The sequence below is a fragment of the Lycorma delicatula genome, chromosome 5, assembly GCF_047948215.1.
Source record: "Lycorma delicatula isolate Av1 chromosome 5, ASM4794821v1, whole genome shotgun sequence".
Lineage (NCBI taxonomy): Eukaryota > Metazoa > Arthropoda > Insecta > Hemiptera > Fulgoridae > Lycorma > Lycorma delicatula.
Genome location: NC_134459.1, coordinates 94,832,243 through 94,852,926, shown reverse-complemented (window position 1 = coordinate 94,852,926; position 20,684 = coordinate 94,832,243). Strand labels below are relative to the sequence as shown.

The following is a 20,684-nucleotide window of genomic DNA, read 5'->3' as shown; positions in this document are numbered from 1 at the left end:
TTTATAAAATATCCTTTTGTTTTCTTTTTATACTCGAGGGATATTGTGATTCAAGTGTTCTCTGTAAAATATAAAATAAACTTTTTTGTTCAGGTTTGTTCATTTTTAAGCTAAAACTTAGATTTTTTTGATAAATGCATATATTTATTCTAATTTGCAGCAATAATGGTTTACCAAGTACATATTGATATATTTTATTTAGTACGTCTGTTATAAATGTAATGTCTTCAGAGAAAAAATAAATAAGTATATTCTTATTATAAATGACTAAATACATATTTTTAAATTGTTCAATTTGAGAAATTTGTTAATTAAATAATTATTTTTCTTAATGTAAAATAATTTTCAATTTACACCAGGAAGTGTGTTGATGTGTTTGTTTTAAATGCAACTTTAAAAAAGAATAATCAGAAAAGACCAAATTAAATCCACTCTAGCCCTTTTTTCAGTTAAAATTTCTGCTTGGTCCACTTAATTACATAGTGAAATCCATTATTTGTGTTAACATTCCACAATATTACACTAGTAATTATTATTTGAATCTGTTCACACAGTATTTTTATAATAGGCTACAGGTGTAGAATATTATTTGAATCAATCAAAATAAACTTTATAGAAATCCACTCAAATGGACAAAGAGTTATATGGAGTACAATCATGAAGGACCCAGCATATTGAATTGATCAAATATACTGTTAGGTGAACTTTGTCATTTGTAACTAGGTAAAGTTTCATCATGTGAGTTATCTGTGACAAAGGGCTGGAATTATATTTTAATAAATAATAATAAATTTTAGTAGGATATAAATGTATGTTATGTCAATATGACAATTAAATGTTCAGTGCGACATCTCACTTACAATAACATGTCAAAGATATCAGTACAGTTTGATGATGTTTAATTGATACTTGGTTCATGTTCATAAACAAATTCTATTAAGTGATTTTGTCATTCTCCATTCCAAAGTATTATATCAGCTAATCTGTTGATTTTGAATTGTGAATCATCAGGTACGAGGGAACCAAAAGTATTGTAACATGTATTACATGGATCATATATTTTAAATAGTAATTGCAAACTTCACTACCATCTTTGTGAAGTTTAAGTTAAGTAATTCAGTGACGTGAATGTTTATGTAAATTTTTAATTTACATCACCATTTTTTGTTTCAGTTGTTTTTTGTAATTGGACTTCCTGCATTACCTGCTGTTAATTCGGTAGGATATGGTGTTTCTCCTTTGATTCTTCAAACAAACTAGAGAAAAATAATGTTTTGCCATCTGTAAATAACATTAATCCTCTGTCTGATTTGAGCGGAGTAGTTGGTAATATGAATGATATGATTGCATTAACGTATAGTACTACACGTCAACCACTCAATAAATTTATATCTGGAATCTTAACTGAGAACCCTTTAACAAATATTTTAATAGATTGCTTAGTATTATAGGTGCAGGTGAATTACCAAAAAAAACTGGAAATACACTGGCAAATTTTGGTACTAACACCTTGGATACAATTTTTGAACTGGGTCATCATTTTGGAACCACTGCAACAAATATGGCACAACAGATGGGTAAAGTGGGGGCTGGTTTATTCCCTAGCTTAGGCACCAGTATGTTTGATAAGTTACCAGAAGATTTGCTTCAATCAAGTGATCAGAAGCAGAGTGGTAGTGGTACAACAGATAAGCAAGGCAGTGGAGTAAATAGTGACAGTAAAAGTTCTAGTAATGAAGAAAAGGAAAATAAAATAGATGAGAAGAAAACTGAACAACCTGCCACGTCAAGTACAAGTTAATCATATTTTTTTTAAATTTTGCTATAAGTAATTAATTTTAATTTGTTTCATAGGAACTATTAACATTTTTCTGTATGTACATGTACTTAAATAAATGTGATGTATGAAATAAATTTCACATCAATTTTTCAATATTTAATTTAAGACAATTATTTAATTTAAACCTGGAGGGATGAAATTTTAATGTGCTTAATAAAAAATATATTTTACTGATGGTATATAATTATTTATAAAATTGCTGCCAGATTGAGTTAGGTTTAAAATGTTTTTAGAAATGTTACTGATAGTTAAATTTTATAAGATGACTAAATAATCCTTATTAATTTTTACTACTGTAATCACTTATTAATTTTTTACAAATTTTCATTTTGATAATAAATATCACGTTTCTTGAGTTGACACTTACAAGGCAATTAACTGGTATAAAATAAATACTGTGATAGCTGTATAGTTGGTGACTTATTTACTGATTATGATTAGTGATTAAGCCACTAATCATAATCAGTAAATAGTTTAATTAAAAATTTAATTTTTATTTAATTTAAAATAATTTAATCTTAATTTAGTCTTAATTTTCCATTTGTTTCCCTGTAAATGATAAATACAATTTTTTTTGTACACAATTTTAAATTGTCTGCTTTTTCTTGTAGATGATAAAATGTAAAAAAAGCTGTGTTATCTCATAGCAACTTGATAAGTTGCTAGTTCAAGTAGTAAAGGATCCTAAAGTAGACCAGGATATATTGATGTGGGTATTTCAAATTTATTAGTATAAATATATGTAACAATGATAGGCTAGTCCACAGGGGGTAGGATTTTAAACATAGTCTTATCTTATTAACAGAATTCCAATATTGATTCTCATTGATTACTAGGATCATTAGATGTTGGCAAATGGTAACAACATGCAGTTACCATTTAAAGAGTTTGTGAAACCAGCACTGTTTAACTTCTGTAGAGTATGCAAACTAGTTAAATATAGTCTATGAGGAATTGACTGATGAAGAGTGAAGGAGTAAGCGAGTTTATTGTGTTTGGTGATTAGAGGCTAAGATTCTCTCAATTTCTGCAGCCAACTATTCTTATACTACCCAAAGGATAGAAATCGAAGGAAACCTGTCTGGGTTCACAATTACACTGTACCTTTCAGATCTGATCCAGATCCACTGAATCTGAATGAAGAAGATTGGCTCATATGGAAACAGACTCCTTGTGTAAGGATTACTACACAAAATAAACAGCCTCATCCTTTGAATAGTTTCAAGGCTCCATATTGCACAAGTCCTTATTCTACTTACAACTCCTCATGAGATTATATTTTTAACCAGGATGGTAACAGCCCACTACTGATCAACAATCTTGTGTTAATCTGTTAAAAAAATCTGATGTGGACACTACATGACTTCCTTGCACACCTATTAAATTACATATATACTTTTTTTTTTTAAATTAAAAGTACATAAAATTTTATTTCATTTATAACTTCTGATAATTTTTCATATTTTTTTTTTAATTGTTGTTATTGAGTTACTACTATTTAATGTAAAACCTTTTTTACAATCAGAGATTAATAATTATTAATAAATCAATATATTAAATTTAAAAAAAAGATAAAAATAAAGGAGCTGAGCCTTCTCCTTGTAAGACCAAAAATTTTATTTGGCTATAACTCTGGAATAAGTACCACTTATGATGTATTATTGAAAAACTCTCAGTGAGGGCTTATTACTGCAGTTAAGAAAAAGTCCAAAATCCAGATTTTTTGGTCAAGTTGATTGCAACCAAAAGGGGAGGTACACAACTACATATTACAGCAGTCCTAAATCCAAAATTTCAACATTCTATGGCTAATCGTTTCTGAGTTACATAAGATACATACGTATGTATGTACAGACGTCACAACAAAACTAGTCAAAATGGATTCATTTATGGTCAAAATGGATATTTCCGTTGAAATCTGAAAATTTTCGTGATCACAATACTTCCTTTCGTACAGGGAAGTAAAAACAGACAGCTAATTTGCAATTTCTAACTGCAATAATGTTCTTTGGTAACATTGGATTCAACCAAAAAGGAACCATAAATTTTTACAATAACCATCACTGGGCACAAGAAAATTCTCATGTCATTATGCAGTAGGTCAGCAATAATTTTCAATAAATATATGGGCTTATATCATCAAAAATTTACTGACTGGTTCATGTTTCCTGCCAGCAAAATTTCATGATTGAATAAAACAGGTGTTAGCTCTACATCTCTAGTAAATTTTGAGAAAATTATTATGAAATATAAAAAAAAATTATGTCACAATGCACTTTTTTGATATAACTGTTAAATTGTCAATAAACAAATAAGATTTTTAAAGAAAATAATTTTTTTTTTAATAAAAGCTTCTTCATTTTCAGTTGACTTTGTCTTATAGATTTTCTCACTATTAAATTTCTTTACAAATTTTGCTGTAAAATTTACAATAAAATAAAATAAAATTTTATAATAAGTTATTGTATGTACTTAATGTTGATTCACTCTTACTTAGTTTAGATTGGGTGATTTTTTTTTTATTGTTTCAGTATTCAAAATTTTAATACATTGTTTGTTAACAAATTATTTAAAGATAACCTGAGGAAATCCTTATAACTCTTAATAAAATAAAATGAATAGAACAGTATGTAGTAAATAAAAAACAACAAAACTATTTTACTTCATTTGCTGAACTTGCACTTGGCAAACATTAATTATTTTTATCACCTTTCAGATTTCTGTTTTTTGATTCTAATTGATTTTATGGTATTGGATTTTAACTTGAACAAGCTCTATACAACAAAGGTAAGATTAAATGGGACGAGGCAGTAAATAAAAACGAAGATATAATAAGTCTTAAATTTTGTAAGTGTAGTTTTTGTTAAGGTTGGATGGGTATTTCAGATGTGGGAAGGGAATTACTACTGTTGCAGTGCAAGTGTGGGCTGAAACATACCTATCTGTTCATCTGAGTTCTGCATGTATGTATCTTTCTGTAGGCAGCAGAAATCTGACTTTATTCTTTTTCAATCTTTACATTTCTAGTACACCCATTCACCATTACCAACACATACCCATAGACAAGCAAAATGAGCTACTGCACATCAACCAACTACGCTCACAAAATTTTAATTACTGTATTTTAATTAGTTGTAGAATGCAAGTGATGGTATAATAGATTATTATCAGTTACATCATAATTTATACATATAAATGACACAATAAGAGTGCAACACAGACAGTCAAAAAAAAGACTGAGGAAGATAGAGCAGTAGCACTATTATAGGTAAAGGGCCATATGTACCTTACCTAGTAATACAGTTATAAATAATTTATAACTAGATTAATTTGGTTTCCAGATAGTACTCCAGCCCAGATACAGATGCAGTCTAAATATAATTGATTTTTTTTTAATACTTTTGAAATAATATTCAACAGTTAATGTATACCAATAATATGCATTCTGATGTAAATAAAAAAATTGTTTAAAAAATGATTTAACTTCTATAAAGTAACTTACCATTATACTAATCACTATCTTTCAACAAAAAGAATATCAGAATGTAACATTATATCTTTCAGACATCAGAATATGACATTTTGATTATAAGACAGTTATGTGTTACTTTGCAGGTTATTTTGCAGGGAATTTAAACCATCAACTTTATCTGATAGGTTACTGTAAAGTCATTAGTAATATGAACCTCTGATCTGGTTTGTAGGTGTAGTCATTCTTCAACTCTCTCAATAATAATGATTTTTCACTTCTATATGTCCCCTTCCTCAATGTGGATCTAACTAAGCCTGATCTGACTTCCACAATGAAAGCTGTTCGAAAAGGAACAAGAATAAAATAATTGAGTGATTGTAAATTAGAATCAAATCCCCATAGAAGGAGAAATAGCATTAGTGGTTGCAGTGGAGAATAACTGCACTCAATACTTACATGGAAGGGAAGTGCTTAGGGAGAGAGGAAAAATACTTACGAGATAGAGACTTACCGGGAGGTCATACCATTTTTACTCGAGGTTGAGAACAGCACATTACTGATAAATGATTTAACATAAATCAGCTGAAATATATCCAGCAGAAAACGGCTTCTTCTTTAGAAAATAAAGCCCCCCCCCTAACAACAGGCACAATATTCTTAAAGAAATAAAATTAGCTCAGGTTCAACTCCATAATTCTATAGCATACCAGAAGTATCCAGTTGAACTATAAACCATTCTGGTAGCCTTCCTCTAGAGGTAATAACTTCATTCAGATATTCTGGAGATGATTTCTTATTGTAAGAATTTTTTATCTCCTGAAATTTTTTTGAAATATTCTGACTTTACTTTTAGGAAAACTCAAAGAATACCATATTGGTGTAGAAAAAGTCATACTTATCAAAATAAATTATTATCCGCTGCATCCGAATTTATACTTACAAATGACACAGTAAGAGTGCAATACAGACGGTCAAAATAAAGACTAAGGAAGATAGAGCAATAGCACTGCCTAAGGAAAGGGCCAGGTGTATTTACCTAGTCATACAATTATAAAGTTTATTTATTTCTATTTTAGATTAATTAGGTTCCTGTTTATTACTTCTCAAGCCCAAGCTCTAAAAAGTTGCAGTATGTAAATGAATGGGCAAGGTATACAATATGTGACATACTGGTACGAATGATACTAAAAAAAAGTTAGCTTTTGATTAACAAAGTATATACAAGAGTGAATTTTATTTTTTTTAAATTTAGCTTCTACTACAAAAGAGGTTCATTTAAAACACTGCTGTAACAAATGCACTCTCATTGACAGTATTGTGTTCCTCCAAGTAGTTACAGGTTGAACTCTCCCAATAAAAATGTTATATTTGGTTATGATATTTATGGTATAATCTCATTTATCCATGAAAGCTGACTTTAAAAAACAAATTGTTGTATAGCACAACACTTTCGAGCTACTTATTTTATATTTATGCTTGATTTTCCCCACATCATTAAAAATTTGAGTCTTTGTCCAGACTAGTCTAGAAAAGTCCAGAATTATAGATCTGAAATAACGTTTATAAAATAGTATTAGAAAAATAAATACTGTGATGAAATAATTATATTTATTGTTTGCTCTTGGTTGTGATCTTTTCACGAATGATTTGGGTAGATAATGATAATTGAGAAACAATAATAATATTGTTTGCTCCTGGCTAAAGTAAATATTTGTTTGAAGTTTATTATGCAATAATGAAAATATAGAAATTTCATAAAAAATATTTTTTGGAGTTAAATTTCACGTGTGTGTATTATGTTAATTATCATAAATGAAAACTTTGTAGGTGACCTTTCTTTTTCATGTTAGCCTCCGGTAATTACCGTTTAGATAATGCTTCAGAGGATGAATGAGGATGATATATATATAAGTGTAGTCTTGTACAGTCTCAGTTCAACCATTCCTGAGATGTGTGGTTAATTGAGACCCAACCACCAAAGATCACCGGTATCCACGATCTAGTATTCAAATCCATGTAAAAATAACTGACTTTACTAGGACTTGAACGCTGTAACTCTCGACTTCCAAATCAGCTGATGTGAGAAGACGCATTAACCACTAGACCAACCCAGTGGGTTTTTTGTAGGTGACCTGAGATCACATAAAAACACTCTTGAAAGTGGTGTAGGCATTCTCAATATTACAAGATTGTTGCACAACTCAATGTTGTACAATTATTAATTTAGGTTATTAGATAATGCATGATGAAACTTATAGATAAATAGTGCTTTGGTTGAAAATTAAAAACAAAACTTTTTGTGCTGCTAATACTTCTATTTCAAGAAATGTATGACATAACAAACACACTGATCATTTCTTTTTAGTTACATAAAATGTAATATTTTCACAGTAGTTGTAAACTCAAATTATCTTCACTGATTGCTAAGAAATGGTAATGGTAATGGTACTGCTTTCATGAATGATCTGGTCATAGAAAATGGTAACTGAGAAGCTGTAAAAGCCAATCCTGCTGTATTATCTATACTATTGCTTGCTGTTCTTTCAATTGCTTGCTGGAGGTTACTAAGTGGTTTTGAATCTACTCCGTATGCGTCTAGAAGGTTCATAGGTGGATCAAACACAAGTTTTGAAGATTGTTTAAGTAATTTGTTGATGTTGTTTCGGTTATCTGTAAACACCTCTTGTGGTTTTTGTGAAAGTTGTTGCAAAGTATCTAGTTGTTGTTCGTAATTTGGAAGAGAAGATTGCATTACTATTGCACCTGGAATTTTAGCAGTAGCACCGACATCAGTAACAACTTTTGGCGCAGGCACTTCTATTTTGATTTTCGCTGGTGCAGTAGGGTGTCCAGATATCAGCCATGACTATAAACAAAAAAAAAACACAATAAAAATTTTAATTTAAAAACTTAAAAATTTTTAAAATTAATTAAAATGAAGTACATTAAAAATCTGTTCTTAATAGAAATCAAGTAATTCTGTAATATAAAAATTTGGAACTTTACAATTCTGGCTAGCAGCATGAAATAAAAGTATATAAAAAAATATTTTTGTTGCCCCATAATGTAGTAAGAAATGATGAGTACGAAAGTGATAAATACAGAGGGATTCAGGGAAAATGGACATTTTGAAATTTATATGGGAAGCTCTGGGTGAGTATCAGTACTGAATAACTTATAGAAGACAGTTCATGCCATCTTGCCATTTAATTATCTTAGTTACTTAGAGTGGTGTGTATATTTTTGTCAACAAAGTTTTTTATAAAAGTAATGACTGGAGGCTGTGGATAAAGAATTTCACTGTCAGTCTAATTTAGAATGTCATAATCATATATAGTCAACACATGCAATTAACACATAGATAATGTAATTTTGAGGAAACAGGCTCAACAATGGAAAAGAAACCTCCAGGTGGTGTACAGACCGTTTGTATGTCAGACATAATCAAGACTGTTTCAGTTGCTGTCATGAGAAGCCCACACTGCTCAATTGACCAACGTGCACTGTCTTCACAGTTGTAGAGTTCAAGTGTTTGAAGAATTTGTTGTAGGACTTACTTTACTATCTGTACAAGTTGCAGCTTGTCCAGGAACTGAAACCAAATGATTACATAATGCACTACCAATTTCATGAACAAATGGTTGTATAGTTAAACAAGGAAAATTTATTTGTTAACAAACTGTAGATTTGGGTGAAGCCCATTTCGACCTTAATAGATTTGTTAATACAAAAATTGTAGTTTTTGGGTACAAGAGAATCTTTTACAGTAAACCAGTGCCTGCTACAAACCAACAACATTGCTGTGTGATATTATTGTGTCATTTTGTGGCATGATAGGGCCTTATTTTCTTGAAAACATAATAGCTACAGTTACATCAGATTTATACATCACTCATGCTGAAAAAATTATTGAACAAAAACTACAGACATTTCCACAGATGATTGACAATGCTTAGTTTCAACATAATGTATCAACATCACACACAACATGAATATTGATGGCTGTTGTACACCAATTGTTTGGCAACCATATAATTTCTAGAAATAGTGAATCTATGGCTCCCAGGTCTCTTGATTTGTTGGTGTGCAATTACTTCTTGTGGGGTCACCTTAAATCAAAGTGTTTAGTAGAACTGCTATGAAAGAAGAACTAAAAGCCAAGATCTATACAGTAATTTCTGAAATTATTGTTGAAATGTTGCATTGAATTAAGCAGAATTCAATTTTTAACTGCAGAAATATCTATGCAGAGATGCAGCTGACCTGTAAAATGCGATCCAAAAAAATAAATTTTATGCATATCTTCATAAATGGCATGTCTCTTTCTATTTATTTATATTTAAATGTTATAAATAGATTTATTTAATACAATTTTTTCATAGGAATATTATATTTTCAAAATATTTCTTTTCACTGACTCACTTTGTATTAAGCAATATTTATTTTTGTTTGTTTGTAGAATTAAATAGATTTAAAAAAAATATAAAGCAGCATTAATATTTGTTTCTTCATTTCTCCAATATTAAAAGTTTATGATTTTATTTTTTTAAATAGTTCTATGCAATATTTATATACCATGTAGCAACCCCTTCTCAACTTCAAGTGATGGTACTTATCTCTATTATTCCAGAGATGAAAGAGAAAATCATATTTGAATATGTCTACAGAATAATAGAAATTAAATTTTACTCAAAATAAAACTTATTACAATTTCTGTTTAATAAATTACCGTACTCCAGTATATCTATAATTTAAAAAAATATATATAAAATTATTGTTAACACTTTATGAAGACATGGCTATTGATACAGTTATTAAATGTAACATAAATAATATTTTATTTCTTATTATGCTACATGCTTTTATTAATATTCTATAAATAATAAATGAGATTATTGTAAGTTATACTACAATTAGAATGGTTAATAATTAGTACCACTGTAATAAGTTATAACATATTTTTCAGAAAAAAATGATAAATAAAAATAATTATCTATGCTAAATGGTTTTATAAACGATTAAAACCATTTATAAAAAATTAATTCAAAATCTAAACCTAGACGTCCATTCTGATTATTAAAATATCATCAGCAGTGTGCACTCTGTCAAACAGAATAAATAATAAAAAGAAAGGAAAATTGATAAATAAACAGTACTTATGAAACACTATAAAATGAGTGTTATAATACAAACAGTTTTTGTTTCAGATAGTTCCAATAGAAAGTGTAAATTTAACCTAAAAACTCCAGTTCAGATTTTCTGAGGCAGTCTGAATTGGAGGTTTTAATTTAATTATAACAATTCTTTGTCTAAATTTACACTCTCTTCTTGGATTACCTAAAATGATAACACTTATTTTGTATTTCAAAATTTGTTTTATAATGTTTTGTAATTATAATTTATTTGAGAATTATTATTTATAATTTCTTTATTGTTCAGTTACTTATTTTTATTTTTATTTATTTTTTTTTACTGATGACTGGTTAATAATTTGGTTAACCATCTAAGTTAAAATAGTATATGGTGAAGTTGCATGTGATAATTCTGTTAGAAGATGCTCCTCTGATAAAAAAAAGACAAATAATTTTCCAGCACAATGGAGCAACTCCAGAATTTTCTCTAGCAGTTAGACAACAGTTAAATGTGACTTTTTTTATATATGTGGACTGGACATACAACCTATCATTGGATTGGATAGGACCTGTCAACTGACCTCCAAGGACACATGACTTAACACCTTTGGACTACTACCTATGAGGTAATTTGAAATCATTAATATATAATTAAAAGTGTAATACAAGAGAAGAACTAGTTATCAGAGTTTGCAGTGCGATACAACTAATACTAAATTGACCCTGTTGAAATATGGTAAGCCACCAAAAACAATTTTCATCGAGCAGAGTGCTGTATCCACTATGGATTATGAATTTTTCAGTAGTTTATTTAATTTTTAGTAGGTTGGTTTTATTGTCTGTATTTGTTACTTTTACTTTCCTGCCTATTGCTATAGCAATAAGCCATAAGGTAAAGTATGGTATTCAGTCCAATTTGGGTATGTGCGATTTTCATCGAATCTTTACATTTTGATATCTAAGGAACCCAAAAAACCAGATAGAAATTTTCTGGATCTTCGTATGTACATGTGTGTGTTTGGGTTGTTGGCCTCTAAATCACCTTATATCTCTAGAACTACTTGACCGATTTTGACCAAACTTGTTCAGATTAGTTCTATATACAGCATTGATGCCTTTCAATTTTCAACTTAAAAGGTCAAGGGGGTGAGACTGTGTAGAACAACGTCACCCTCAGTATCGTAAGATTTCGCCTATTTAAGGTTTTAATTTTCTTAGGCAATTTGTTAACAGTTATAAAATATTTCAAAAAAAAATTTATAAAATCGCACCCCCACTCCTAAAAATGCTCTAAATAAACTAATGGCTAAGTGAGTGCAGTAAGTCATTAGTACCCCCTCTTACCACAAGGAGCGCTAGTGTAACACTGACGTACAGCTGCTGAGTCATCTTTTCTTTTTCTGTTAAGCCTCTGGCACAATCTATGTTGTAACGTTACAAGTGAGCAGTAGAATTAAATAAATGAATAATATTTAAGTGTAAAAAGTATTTAAAGTGGCCACTGGTACCGCCATACCAGCGCGAATGAAATACAGTATGCGTGCATGCTTTATTATTTTTTTTCTTTTTCTGTGTAGTCTCTGGAATCACCATTAGGTATTACTTCAGAGGATGAATGAGGGTGAGGGTAGTCTTGTACAGTCTCAGGTCAACCATTTCTGAGATGTATGGTCAATTGAAACCCAACCACCAAAGAACACTGGTGTCAACGATCTAGTATGCGTGTGCTTTAGTTAGAATTACTGGATTAAATAAACAAAAAATATTATATTTAAATAAACTGATAAATATTTTAAATTAAGTTGTATGTGTATCTAAGCCATGCATCAGAAAAAGCCGTGTGGCAGGGGAAAGTCCTACATTTGTGCTTTCAGCTTTTTTACAAAAATATTTATTTCTCCTTTTTTTTGAAAGAGTGGTCAACAGTTATGGTCCATCATCCAGATGGAAACTGGCAGCGTATGAAAAGATGCTATTCCTGACTGGGATTTGAACTCACGACCTGTACACAAAATGCTAACACCTACCTACTCAGCCATGGAGGTCGGCATTGAAAATTTTGTTTCGTTTAAAAATCTGCCACATTTTGTAATATTTTATTTTTAATAAACCTCAAGATTCTTATGCTTTATTTCATTTTTGTGAACTTTATTCATACCATTTTACTCTAAGCAAATTCTCTTCAAGTTTTGGTTAAAACTTTTTGTATGTTTATTACCCATTTAAGGAAGTTATTTTATGCCAAACATAAAATAATGTATTTTTGACCAAATCTTTTCTCTTTTATTCCATCTAAATCTAAAAAAATAGTAAAAATAAAGTTGTGGGACCTATTTTTTCCAATTTTTCAGGTCAGATTTCATAAAACCACAATATTTACTATTTAATTTGGGTCCCAAGAATTACAGCCTGGCTTAATTTTGCTGAAGGTGCAGAAGTTAGTGTGAAATTTTAGCCAACCAAAATACTCTCAAGTTCTAAACAGCCCTAACAAATTTAATACTGTTTTACAAGTAAGGAAACTTAGGGGATGTTAACTTCCCCTACGTTGTGCAAATTGTATGAACTTTTTTCTAAAATTTCCTGATAAAGTATTTTATGCAAAATTTCTAGTAACAACTGGAAATTAAAAATAAAATAATAATTCTGTGACCTTTAGCTTTTACCATTTTATAATTATTTTTTCAGTATAAATGATAGAAATCACTTTCTGTAAACGTTTTAAAAGTTAACATTTCTATGTTAAAGCTGGCCTCTTTGAAACAGGAAGAAAGTAAATAATCTCCTGAAAAAGTAGTCAGCAGCTAAACCTCATAATGTTTATGAAGGAATTTTAAAACAACTTACTTTCAAAATGCATGAGATTTTACTTCCAGATAACACTGATAAACATAAATTTTTATTTCTAACATGCGACACATGATTTTAATCTGTTTTTTGATGCTGAAAACGAATATGAACTCAGAATCTTTCTATCACCCACCATTTTTGAAAAATTGTTAAAGGATTTTTCAGTGTAACCAGTCTGGTGCTGTTACATAGCTCCTACATCAGTAGAGAATAGCAGATAGCATTTCTTCTTTGTCAATGGATTGCTATCTTGTATTCTCCTGATGAAAGGAACCTATAATAACTTTGTGATTCCATATACTTAGAAAGTAAATTGTAAAAAAAATCTTAAAATGAGATTGTTATATTACACTGATAGACAAAATAAGATTTTTTTAATGTTTCTCTAAAGGTGATAACATTTTTTTAATTGCTTTTTTGAGTACATTACAATTATAATGTATATAATAAATTGTATATACAATTTTTCTCACCCTTAATTTTAAATAGATTACACTACAAAAAAATTTAAGGAAAAATATAGTTTAAATCTGTAAAATTTATAATTTTGCATGACCAAAACTGTGTTAGAATGATTTTGCTGATGGCTTTCTTTTATAAATAGCCTCAAGCACATCCCAAATTAATGTCCAACAGCAATCAATTAGCATGTTAGTATTCCACTTCCCTTTATAGTGGCTTTCCATCACCAAAATGTCTTGGTGGAAACGTTCACCGTGTTCGTCAGTTATGTCTCTGAGATTGTCCGAAAAAAATCCAGATGTGAGTGGAGGAAATGTATGTTCAAAAACATATTACATTCCATAGCTCTGTATGAAGTAAGAAGTTGATTAACAATATTGTGGTAATTGTTGGATTTTTGTTTGCCGAGAAAAGTTTTGCAAATGTCTTTAAATGAAGCCCAAGTTGCACTTTCTACATTGTTTAACATTGGGTTAAATGCATCATCTTTGACAAACTCTCTTTTGAGGACCAACAAATATTCCTTCTTTAATTTTTTCTTCACTTACATTCAGAAATTTCTGCCTGATGTACAAAAATCCGGGACTATCGTTCTTCATTGCTTTTACAAAATTTTTCATTAGTTCTAGCTTGTTATGGAGAGGGGGTAAAAATTTTTTTTTTTTTGGTTCAATTAAGGGCTTATGAATAATATTTTTCCCATTTGGAGTTAAGTTGTCTCGTTTCTTCCACTCTTTGGTAACATAATGTTTATCCCTAGCTTGGTTGTCCCATTCACAAAGAAAACACATGTACTTAGTATAGCCTAACTGCATACCTAACAAAATAGCTAATATAGCTAAAATAGCTATAATTTATCTTTTCAAGAACGTCTTTCATCACATCGTATGTCTCTTTCAAATTAATAACATAAGCGATTGGTATCGAGGGATATTTGTTACCGTTGTGTAGTAGAACCACTTTTAAACTGTACTTGGACAAAACTATGAAAAGGCGCCAGTCCTCAGGTTTATGAAGTCCTAAGTGCAACATAAGCCCATCAATATTTGTGCAATAAATTAAATTATTTTTATCAATAATGTACTGAGAAAGTTCTTTTTGTTGGCTTCGAAAGCCCAAAATTTTTATATTTTTTTGAAGTAAATTCCAACCTTACAGCCTTACATCCTAACCTTACAACCTTACATATTAACAGTTCAGCTTGATTTTTTGATAAATTTAAATTATAACCAAGTCATTTAATTCACCTTGTGATACAAGATGTGGCTTATTGGAAGATAATTCAAAATCAAAATCATTGTTGTCTTCTTCAGTACTCCCTGATTCTTTATAGCTGCTTTCAAAACATACATTCACAGCTGGCTCAGGAACTGGAATAATTTCACTATAACGTACAGGCCTGATTGCAGATTGCAGAGAAGGATATTTTACAGTATGTTTAGATTTTTTAGAAATTTCAGACACACTTGTTAAACAAAAGTAGCAATCGGTTACATGAACCTTTGGTTCACACCAAACCATAATAAGTTATAATATGCGACTAATGTATGATTTATTTCTTTGTCTAGTGTTGTTTATTTATAGCTTACAAATTATGTTAACAAAGTTAAACAATAAAAAATGAACTAACAAAATACAATATAGAAGCTTAAAATGCTAATTATACATTGAAAAATGAAAAAAATCCTTTAATTAATTAAAATTAAAACTTTTTCAAAAATGGTGGGTGATAGAAAGATTCTGACTTCATATTCGTTTTCAGCATCAAAAAACCAATTAAAATCATGTATCGCATATTAGGAAACAAAAAAGATGTTTATCAGTGTTATTATCCTGATCAATGTTCATAATTTTATTTATAATAAATTTTAGCTAGAGAATCAAGAATTGGTTGATAGTAGTTTAGTAAATAGAAATTTAAAAAAAGAATATATAATTCTTTGAACTTTAGCTTTTGCTATTTTTATTTTTATTTTTTTGCAATATAATTGCTGCAAAAAAATTCTAAAACCCACTCTTTTTATTAGTTACTCTTATGTTCAATTTTAATGCCTCTAACATCAATGTGGTATAGTAGATTATTAATTCCAGCTGTCAAGGAAGAATTTGCCTAAAAATTGAGTGTGAATGTCAGTTACGCTCACACCTACTATGCATTACTACTGGGTTACTATTATTATAATTTTTTTTTAAGTTTAGGGGCTCGACTACTGTGGCCCATCCACATCAAAAGAAAAAAAAGCAAAAAAAGCAAAAAAAAGAAAAAGTTAGCTTAAATCGTGACATTTCACATGAAACTATTTACTGTCACTTAAATCCTGATTTATACAAACAAAATAAAGAAAATGTTTATGAAAAAGCTTAATTCTTTAACATACTGAGTGATGTTAGTTTACCTCCTAGGCTTTCCTTTTGGCCATCCTTTTTTGAGTTTTTTCTCCATCCTCCTTACAGCTTCTACTTCAGATGACAATGTGTCTGAAGTCTCAGACACATTGTCATGAGACGTTGGTATCTTCCTCCCTTTCAGATACCAACGATATTCTGCGGCTGACATCTGGTGATGATAATTTAGAAGGAGCGGTAGCATGGATGTTACTGATTCCAAACTCGACTCAATCTCTAGTGATATACTTGGCCTAGCTGAAGCCCTTGTACTGTCCTTTGATGCCCTCTGGGCTTTTGGAGGTTCCGTAGGTGCCTGTTCAATAACTTCTACATCTAGTACTATCTCCATTGGTACTTGCACCTCCATTGGACAATTTCACGCTTTTTCTGGGCTCTTGTCACACCCTCCCTCACCTTATGGCTGGTCGAAGGAGTGATGGATTTGGCTTTATATTATTATTATTATTACTGGGTTACTACATTATGATAGCTGTGGTTTAATTATTAGCCTAAGTGTTGATTAGTCTGTGGATCAACAAAGCAGCCTGTGTATGCAGCCAAAATATGATTGGGCTACTTGATTTTTTTATTATTTTTTAAATAATATTCTTGTGCTACTCTTTCTCAAATACATCAGACTGTTGGATTTTATAATACATATGTCTTATTTGTTTGTTTCACATTATACCCTAGCAAAACAAATTAAATTTGTTAAAAATCATTCTATAGTATTAATATAGACTAATGCTTTGTATTAGTGAGACCGCTTTAATAATACTGATGTTCTCAAACTATGTTGAATGTAATATTAAAAATTAGTGTAATAATAATATTATTATATATCTGTCGTTATGTATCTAAATCTGAAAATTGTCAATAGCAAAGCATTTATAGACTAAAATATAATATCACATCTAATAAATATTACCTGAATTAAAAGAAGTACAATCGATAGAGAAAATCTGCAAGCCATCATTACTTTTTGAATGAGCTTTGAATTGAATCAAGTGTGGTAGTGGGTTTTGATAGTTTGACTGAAAATTACTGCTGCTTTTATACTTACGAATCCTTTAATTATAATATCAAAAGTATTCAAATCTAAGATATAGAATTAACATCAAAAAGATGCTAATATGTTTTTAAAAAAATATTAGCATCTTTTTGATGTTAAAAAGATCACACATGTTTAAACATTTTTAAAAATAATTATTATTCTTTTTATTGCTACAATATTTATTACTGAAATAGTTATCGACTAAATTTTTTTATTGTTTATGCTGTTTAAAAATATAATCTGAAAAAGTTATGAATTTAAAATAATTTAAAGAACTTTAAAAACTTTGCTTTTCAGAGTATATTTAAATTAATTATAATGGAAACTTATAATAAATATGTAAACACAGTTTTTAGTGCAGATTTTTCCTTCTCTTTTCTATTGAAAATTTCCAACATATCTTATCTTTCCTGTTAGATTGGTTTTATTGCATTTGTATTTTGTATTTAAATTAATCTTATAATATTTCACAAGTTACTAATCTGGATTTAGCTATGACCATGGTATTTACCAGTTTTAGGTTAACCAGCCCAGATACAGATGCAGCCAAAATATAACTGCTTTTTTTTTTACTTTTTAACTTTTGCAATTGTAGTTTTTGTGAAGGTTGGAAGGATATTTTAGATGTGGGAAAAGGAACTACTACTGTTGCAGTGCAGGTGTGGCTGAAACATGCATATCTGTTCATCTGAGTTCTGAATGTGTGTTTCTTTCTGTAGGCAGCAGAAATCTGACTTTATTCTTCTTCAATCTTTACATTCCTAGTACACCCAGTCACCATTACCAACAGATACCCATAAACAAGCAAAATGAGCTACTGCCATCAATCAACCATGCTCACAAAACTTAAAACTACTGATTTTTATTAGTTGTAGAATGCAGGTGACAGCATACAATAAATTTTATCAGTTACATCATAATTTATACATATAAATAACACAATAAGAGTGCAATATAGATAGTCAAAGTAAAGAGTGAGGAAGATAGAGAAACAGCACTGTCATATGTAAACGACCATATGTACCTTACCTGCTAATACGAGGGTTATTTTTTTTTCAAGGTCCGATTGGTCACGAAATAAAAAACTGCGCAATAATCGGATGAACCTTTGCACATATGTGTTGCGCAGCATCTCTAGTATGGCCTTCAATCACGCCGTGTCACTTTGTTTATTCTGAACACGCAGCTAGCACGTAAACATGCCTACAACAATAGCATCTCCCATCAAATATGTGAAGTGCGTGCAGTAATTCAATTTCTTCAGGCTGGGGGGGTGTAATGCAGCTGAAATTCATCGACGAATAAGTAATGTGTAGAGTGAAACTTCAATGAGTGACAGCAAAGTGCAACAATGGTACAGGAACTTTAAAGCAGGACGTACAGATGTTCATGATGCAGGCGGTCAGGGAAGGAAGTTAGTGTCAACCGATGATCTCGCTGAGCGAGTGGATGAGGCAATTTGAGAAAATCGTCGGTTCACAACTTCTGTATTGAGTGATTCATTTCCTGAAATTTCAAGGTCAGCTCTCTACACCATTGTGAGTAGTCTTCAGCACCGCAAACTGTGTGCGAGATGGGTTCCCAAGATGCTGTCGTACCATTACAAAACAATGAGAATGGACGCCTCCCTAACATTTCTCCAGCACTACCATAATGAAGGAGAAGATTTTTTGAACAAAATTGTCACAGTGGACAAGACATGTGTTCATTTCGAAACTGAAAAAACAAAAGAACAATCCAAACAGTGGATGCATTCTCATTCTCCCAGAAACTAAAGAAGTTCAAGTGAACCTTCTCCAACAGAAAGTGTATGGCTACTGTGTTCTGGGACCGGAATGGAGTTCTCTTGGTGGAATTCATGGAACGTGGCATGACCATCATTGCAGCCTCATACTGTGTGACTCTTCAACGCCTACGAAGGGCAATTCAGAATAAGCGGAGAGGAATGTTGTCATCAGGCATTGTCTTTCTCCATGACAATGCTCAGCCACACACTGCAGCTGTAACAAAGAAGCTCCTGCGGTGTTTTCGTTGGGAAGTGTTTGATCACCCACCATACAGCCTGGACTTGGCTCCATCCGATTTTCTCCTATTTGCTCACATGAAACGCTAGCTAGGAGGACAACATTTTGGCACAGACATCAAGCTGCAGACCAGCATAGCAACATGGCTGAAAACACAGGCGGCTCCGTTCTATGATGAGGGTATTGGAAAGTAGGTACCACGCTATGACAAATGTCTAAATTGGAGTGGTGACTATGTAGAGAAATAGCGTAACTATGTAAGTACTTGTTACAAATAAAAGATTTTTTATTTTCACTGTGGTTTTAATTTTGTGACCAATCGAACCTTGAAAAAAAATAACCTTCGTACAATTATAAAGTTTATTTATCCTCATTTTAGATTAATTTGGTTCTCAGATAGTACTCCAGCCCAGATACAGATGCGAACCTAAATATAATTGAGCTAATTGATTTTTTTTTATTACTTTTGAAATAATATTACAGTTAATGTATTGATAGGTTATTGTAAAGTAATTAGGAAAAATATGAACCTCTGATCAGGTTTATAGGTGCAGTCATTCTTCAACTCTCTCAATAATAACGATTTTTCACTTCTATATGTTCCCTTCCTCAATGTGGATCTAACTAGGCCTGACCTGACTTCCACAATGAAAGCTGTTCGAAAAGGAACAAGAATAAAATAATTGAGTGATTGTAAATTAGAATCAAATCCCCATAGAAGGAGAAATAGCATTAGTGGTTGCAGTGGAGAATAACTGCACTCAATACTTACATGGAAGGGAAGTGCTTAGGGAGAGAGGAAAAATACTTACGAGATAGAGACTTACCGGGAGGTCATACCATTTTTACTCGAGGTTGAGAACAGCACATTACTGATAAATGATTTAACATAAATCAGCTGAAATATATCCAGCAGAAAACGGCTTCTTCTTTAGAAAATAAAGCCCCCCCAACCCTAACAACAGGCACAATATTCTTAAAGAAATAAAATTAGCTCAGGTTCAACTCCATAATTCTATAGCATACTGGAAGTATCCAGTTGAACTATAAACCATTCTGGTAGCCTTCCACTAGAGGTAATAACTTCATTCAGATATTCTGGAGATGATTTCTTATTGTAAGAATTTTTTATCTCCTGAAATTTTTTTGAATTATTCTGACTTTACTTTTAGGAAAACTCAAAGAATACCATATTGGGTAGAAAAAGTCATATTTATCAAAATAAAATCACAGAATAATTATAATGTAAAAAAATTAAGTATGAAATTATGATTTGAAAATGCCATAAAATTTCAAAATATATTTTGATACTTCTGCTAATATTTTATACACTACAGTTTTTCAATATCACGGCATTGTGTTACTTCTCAAGATTGGCAGTAAAAGTTCTGCAGCAGTTATGATAATAAAGAAAAAAATTAATGCTTTCTATTATACAAAATTAAGATTCTGATTTCATATC

At 30.6% G+C, this 20,684-nt stretch overlaps 1 protein-coding gene across 1 annotated transcript; it reads right to left on the bottom strand.

Annotated features, from left to right (window-relative positions):
• Positions 1–7,617: 7,617 nt before the first annotated feature.
• On the bottom strand, positions 7,618–17,164 carry LOC142324481 (uncharacterized). Its single transcript, XM_075365306.1, has 2 exons — positions 17,073–17,164; positions 7,618–8,178 (listed from the first exon to the last, which is right to left on the bottom strand). The coding sequence occupies exons 1-2, from the start codon at positions 17,118–17,120 to the stop codon at positions 7,726–7,728; spliced, it is 501 nt and encodes a 166-aa protein (XP_075221421.1). The 5' UTR covers positions 17,121–17,164; the 3' UTR covers positions 7,618–7,725.
• Between the last annotated feature and the right edge of the window lie 3,520 nt (positions 17,165–20,684).